Source organism: Rhineura floridana, chromosome 8 (genome assembly GCF_030035675.1).
Source record: "Rhineura floridana isolate rRhiFlo1 chromosome 8, rRhiFlo1.hap2, whole genome shotgun sequence".
Taxonomy (NCBI): domain Eukaryota; kingdom Metazoa; phylum Chordata; class Lepidosauria; order Squamata; family Rhineuridae; genus Rhineura; species Rhineura floridana.
Genome location: NC_084487.1, coordinates 65652866 through 65659419, shown reverse-complemented (window position 1 = coordinate 65659419; position 6554 = coordinate 65652866). Strand labels below are relative to the sequence as shown.

Genomic DNA, 6554 nt, shown 5'->3' with positions numbered 1-6554 from the left:
CTCCGGACTCTCAGCTTCAATTTAAAAAAAAATTAAGTTTCTAGGTGGTCTGGTTCCCGAGATATACTCCAAAACGTCAGCCGCCCCCCACAACTGTTTAATCTATTTAACTGATACGACACTGAAGTTGGTTCCTAGTTCCCAGTTCCTTATTTGCTTGAAAGTTCAAAACACTAAGAGTTGACAACTACAGCAACTTCAAACCAAACTTAACATGTCTCTGAACCCCAAAATATATGTTGGGATACCCTGTATGATATATCACTGTGATCGGGGGACTCTCCCCGTCAAGAATAACAATACATTTATGCAATCAAAATAATCAGGCTTCTGATATTATCATAAATACATAATGATGTCATAAAATCATAAAAAATAAGTAACTGGGGGTGCCCACCCCAAACTCTGCTCTGGGACAGGAAAGGGGAGGGTGTCCTCTACGAGATGCCACTGCATCCTGCCTGGCCCAGAGCTTCTGCTGGGCGCAGGGCACGGAGGAGGGCATCTATGCAAAATCAAAATGGACAAAAACACGTAGAAAAAAATCAGTAACTGGGGGTGCTGACCCCAAAATCTGCTCTGGGCCAGGACAAATCATATACCCCAGGAAAGGGGAGGGTGTCCTCTACGAGATGCCAGTGCATCCCATCCGGCCCAGAGCTTCTGCTGGGCACTGGGCATGCACGGGTGCATCAATGCAAAATCAAAATGGACAAAAACACATAGAAAAAAATAAGTAACTGGGGGTACCCACCCCGAAATCTGCTCTGGGCCAGGACAAATCATACACCCCAGGAAAGGGGAGGGTGTGCTCTATGAGATGCCACTGCGTCCCACCTGGCCCAGAGCTTCTGCTGGGTGCAGGGGAAGGATGAGGGCATCTATGCAGACAGAAAGGGTAGAGAATCTTCTTACTCTTACTCATTTCTCAGACCTCTTTCTGAAGTGAAGGGTCAAATTTGTAAAGAAGTTTGGAGCCGCCACATTAAAAGATAAGGGCAGGGCATTCCAGGCAGGGGGTTGCCAACCCTGCTTGGATATGGATGTCTTTGCAGAGGATCCCTAGTCAAGCTTTACCAACAGCACAATCCTAACTATATCTACTCAGAAGTAAGTCCTGTTGAGTTCTATGGGGGCTTAGTACCTTAGTACATGTGTTTAGAATTGCAGCCGTCAGGGGCATCCATCTTTACTCCTGAATGCTCCCATCTAACATCTCCACAACACTAGGCTCCTTTCTTCCTCCAGTGACCTTCTGGTGACTGGACTGGCCTGAAGGCACTTTAACCCTTCTTGCCAAAAGCAAGTAGGCTAGATTAAATGTTCCCTACCCAGGCTCCATCTTTTAGCTAAGATTTCTAGCTTAATTTCCAGGCAGATTTTTTTTTAATTGTACACTCCAAGCAACTGTGATTGATGCTTAATGTATCATGCTTAATGACATCACTCGGGCCCACCCTGTGACATCACTCAGGCCCACTCCATGACATTGCTCGGGCCCACCCCTAAAATCTCAGGTTTTGGGATGCTTCTGACCTGGCAACCCTATGAGGGTTAGACCCAGTGGCCTTGTAGGCCTCTTCCTGCTCTACTATTTTAAGATTCCTCTCGTCTCCCTGTGGCCCCCTCCCAAATGTGCTCTGGAGGGCTAGGGGAAACCCCATAGCAAATTTGGGGAGCTGGCACAAGGAGTGAGGAAGTCCTGTTGCACAGGCAGAAGTCCTTGGGCTAATGGGATGACATCACTGGATACAGCCCATTGACATTGTTAAGTAGGTTGAGTCATGAGTAATTTGATTATCAGCAGTTCAGGGGTGAATAATCCTCAATTTCTTTGTAAAAAATGTGAAATTATTTATATTTATTTATTTATTTGGTTGCATTTATATACCGCCCTTAGCAAATAGCTCTCAGGGCGGTAAACAGCATAGGGTAAAATACATACAAGGCAATAATAAAATCACAAAAACATATATGACATAAAAACAAATACAGTTAAGCAGAAAATAAAAATAAAGACTTAGTATACAAGATTAAAAAGCTAAAAAGATTAAAGTGATTAAAATGCCTGGGAGCATAAAAAGGTCTTTACCTGACGCCGAAAAGATAATAGTGTAGGTGCCAGGTGTACCTCTTCGGGGAGGCTGTTCCACAACTCCACAATTAGAAGAGCAATAGTTTGGGTTGCGCACCTGCTTATGCACACAACACATAGACTGTAGTTGGTTTCACTGCCAAATTAAACTATTTTTGCTATCTCATAGTTACCTCAAGAATGTAGAATTCCTCAGGGGAATATTCTCTGCTTCTTTATCACTTATTCAGGGAGAAATTTTGCCAAGTCAACATGGTTGGGAAGAGACAAGCATTTGAAATACAGTGTAGGAAAACAGAAGGATTGTAGTGGAAATTGTACTGGTCTGGAGGTTCTTAGGGCATTTACGAAATGACCCTGGAATGGGGGACAAAATGATACTTGTTCAATCAAACATATATACATTAGTGTATATATATGTATATTACATTAATAAACTGTATTCTTCTATGTACAGAACATATACTCCAAGTGCCAAATACTCTTGCAGTTCCCTTTTCTCAGCTGCCACCAAAGCATAGATCCATACCCCTATATCTCCAGCTGTATGAATGACCTTTGTAGGTAAGCAGAGTGAAAATTTCTTTTTGTTGTTTTTGTATTGTCCCATATTGGGTGGAGTATTTATCATCACCATTATTGTTTCCTTGCCTTGTAAATGGCTGTCTGCATTCTTAACATGGAAGAATTCAAAATGTCAAAGTCAACCACAATGAGAGATAGGCAAACTCTCCCAAATCATATTGGGTTAGCATGGAAATGAGCTGACCTGTTTACCCAGAAATTGTCTTTACCTCAGTTCATTGCCAGCCAAGACACATTCACTAAACTTTCTTGGGGACAGCTCTTCAAAACAGCCTCTAGCAGTGGAGAAACATCTCTGCTCCTTTGCTAGGGAGCTGCTCAGAAAGCTTTCTGTGGGCAGCTCCATAAACACAAAGCAATACTGAATGCAATGGGTCTTCTTTGAAGACCTGACTTTAGACAAACTCAGGACTCCTGGGCAATTTCCCCTTCCCCCATGGAGGGACTCCTTGGGCTAAGAGGATCCCCAAGTGAGGGTGGATTCCCTCCCAACCCTATTTTCCTAGCTCTTCAAATGACGGCTATCTTGAGAATGTATTGGTTCCCCTCTATTCGGCACTGGTTAGGCCTCATCTTGAGTACTGTGTCCAGTTCTGGACACTGCACTTTAGGAAGGATGCAGAGAAACTGGAACAGGTTCAGAGGAGGGCAACGAGGATGATCAGGGGACTGGAAACAAAGCCCTATGAGGAGAGACTGAAAGAACTGGACATGTTTAGCCTTGAGAAGAGAAGACTGAAGGGAGATATGATAGTATTCTTCAAGTACTTGAAATGATGCCACACAGAGGAGGGCCAGGATCTCTTTTCAGTCATCCCAGAATGCAGGACATGGAATAATGGGCTCGTTACAGAAAGCCAGATTTTGGCTGAACATTAGGAAAAACTTCCTAACAGTTAGAGTGGTACAAAAATGGAACCAATTACCAAGAGAGGTGGTGGGCTCTCCAACACTGGAGGCATTCAAGAGGCAGCTGGAGAGGCACCTGTTGGTTATGCTTTAACTTGGATACCTGCATTGGGCAGGGGGTTGGACTCAATGGCCTTATAGGCTCCTTCCAACTCCATGATTCTATGAGAAGTCTTCTCCAGCTTGGATTTTAATTTAGGCACTGCTAATGCTCAAGTCTCCTTTGAGGTGAGCGCAATCAAACCCCCGAAGCTTGTTTCTGGGCTGGGCCTGGCAAACTTTGCTGGCATCTCTTCATTGATATTAGTACTTATTTTTTCTAATTCAACATCTGTAACAACTTAGTAAGGATGGTACAAATACAGAAAATGTTTGGAGTTTTTTGGGGGGTTTCCCCATTAATTTAGACTTGGGTTATTCATGCAAGTGAATTCTTGCTTGTGGTATAGTGCAGGAAGCTGCTGTGGAATCATTGTTTATGTATGCCAATTGCCAAGGCATTCATTTTGTTGAGACTCGTTTAACTGGATTATCTGTGGTAAGATGAGGTGAGTCTGAGAGTAAGAAAATAAAATATTGGAGCTTGACAATGGTGACTTTATAAGGGTTTTCAAACCACCAGCATGCATACTGCGTGATATGTCATGTTAAAACTACTAGAAGCTAGAATGTCTGCTGAAAGATAATGAATGTCATTTCAATGTTTTCATCTTTGACCTGGATCCTAACTTTTGTTCTGTGAACAGAATGGAGCTCTATTTATGGAGGTGCTTTACCACCTATGCAACCCCCTATACTCCCTGCAAATCCACTCCTGAGGATTGGGGGACTCTCTGGAACAAAATGGCTTGTGGTGCAAGGGTGCTATAGCAGGAAGGGGATATTGCCAAAATTTGGATCCAAGCTTGTATTATATTAATTACGGCATTTTTTGAAGTCTTTCATTTTCAGTGATGGAACTCATCTTTAAATTACCCCAATTTCAGTGTGGGGTCCATGCTTATTTATTGTATCTTCCCCCCCCCTTGGACTCTCTGACCATCCTGCTTACCTCCTCATGCAGTCTAGCCAGCTGCTGATGTGTAGCAGCAATTTAAATGCCCTTCCGATGCATAACTTCTTTTATTTGCACCTGTCTTCTTCTCTGACAGAGGGAGGCAATGGTAAACCACCTCTGAATACCGCTTACCATGAAAACCCTATTCATAGTGTCACCATAAGTTGGAATCGACTTGAAGGCAGTCCATTTCCATTTTTTCTTCTCTGACAGTCACCTATAGCTATAGAAAGTTTCTTTGAAGGTTCCACTGCAGCTGTTTGTACTAGTGAAGAGGCAAGCTGCTTTTAAGTGTTAATATTTAAACTGAAAAGAGAATTGCCTCTTCAGTCTCTTCAAATGAACCTCTTTAGCATTTTCCTTTGTTGATTTAATTGTGATCTCAGGCAAGGATCACAGTTTACCCCTGTGGAACACTGGCGGACTTAATAGCCATCATCAAATAAAGCAGTATTCTTAATTCTGGAGTTTACTTTTCAAAACACACAGATGAAGGGTCAAAACTTGATTTCTTTCTTATGAAGTTATGCTAGTCCTGCAGAGAGAATTTAAAGCTTATGGATTTAATCAGGATTTATTTTACCATTTCAGAGAAGATGATGATGAAACTTACTGCCGAGCAGTAACAGAGTATGCTAGATCATGTTCCCATGCAGGTTACCCAATACGAGACTGGAGGGATGATTTTCCAGCATGTAGTAAGTTTGGTGAAAGTTTATATTTTATTATTGGATGAGACCGGAATAGCTTCAGTGTGTTAATAAGTGTTAAAAATGTTTGTTTGGCCACCCTAATGTCAATGGCTTGCTACCCTAGGCTCCTACTGGGAGGAAGTGCGTGATATATATCTAATAAATAAATAAATAACATCTTTTGGGTATCACTGAGCCATTCCACTTTGGTACCCAATGACTGACACACTGCAGTCATTCAGAGTGCGATCGAAAAATTCTAAGTCATTGCCTTCAGATGTTTTAGATTTTGACTATTTGGCCAGGGCATCTTATGTCAGAGAGAAGACTCAAGATTCTGTCAAAGAAGGTGTGTACTCTCCATTACTTTACTTAATTTTTTTAAAATTTAAAATACTTATATACAATACCACTCTTTATCACACTAGATTTCGGGGTGGTTCACATGAGATCTCTCTCCCTCTCTTGCGTTTTGTGGCATTCTCTTGGCTCCTATAAATGTGCATTTCTACATCTCCAGATTCTTTTTACTATGAGTGTGCCTATGAGGGTCTTACTCTAAGTATCGTTTTTTGATGTTTGGACTTGAAACAGATGCTAAATGTAGGATATTAGTGATTAGTGATTAGTTGCACTACTATTAATACACCAAAGAAACAATACTTTGTATTAACTTAATAAACTTAATAAATAGTTTGTGTAATATGTCTCTTTAACTAAACAAAATGAATAGGAGCATAGCAATGTCTTGCTATATTTTTAGCTGATCAGTGTGAAGACAGTTTTATCCATCGAGATTGTATTAGCTGTTGCCCACCAACCTGCACCTTTGAGAAAGATTGTCTTGGCAGTAATCTTCATTGCTTAGATGGTTGCTACTGTCCTGATGGTAAGTAAGTTACTTTTAAAATTAATTTTATTTGGGTGTTTAAACTACTCTGCTCACAACAGAAGTATATTTAAACGGGAACACTCTTCATCTGGCCTGGGTCTTCAAAAGTTCCCATTGGTTTCTAGGTTGCATGTACAGAAGAGCCGGTAATATTATTGGGATCTCATTAATGATATTTTTATAATCCTAGGTCTCATACTGGACAATGGAACTTGTATTTCAATGTCTGATTGTCCTTGTGTTTATCATGGGACAGCTTTTCCTGTAGGCTCAAAAATTGAGCAAGAATGTAGTAACTGGTACGTAATAATTATTTCCATCATC

General features: G+C 41.3%; 1 protein-coding gene across 1 annotated transcript in view; it reads left to right on the top strand.

Annotated features, from left to right (window-relative positions):
* The first annotated feature begins 2559 nt into the window (after positions 1–2559).
* Positions 2560–6554, top strand: part of OTOGL (otogelin like) — a 123347-nt gene continuing 119352 nt past the window's right edge. Inside the window, exons 1-4 of the mRNA XM_061639651.1 lie at positions 2560–2659; positions 5238–5344; positions 6102–6227; positions 6421–6529. Of these exons, the coding sequence (XP_061495635.1) occupies positions 2643–2659; positions 5238–5344; positions 6102–6227; positions 6421–6529 (359 nt within the window). The 5' untranslated portion in view covers positions 2560–2642. The remainder of the gene's footprint in view (positions 2660–5237; positions 5345–6101; positions 6228–6420; positions 6530–6554) is intronic.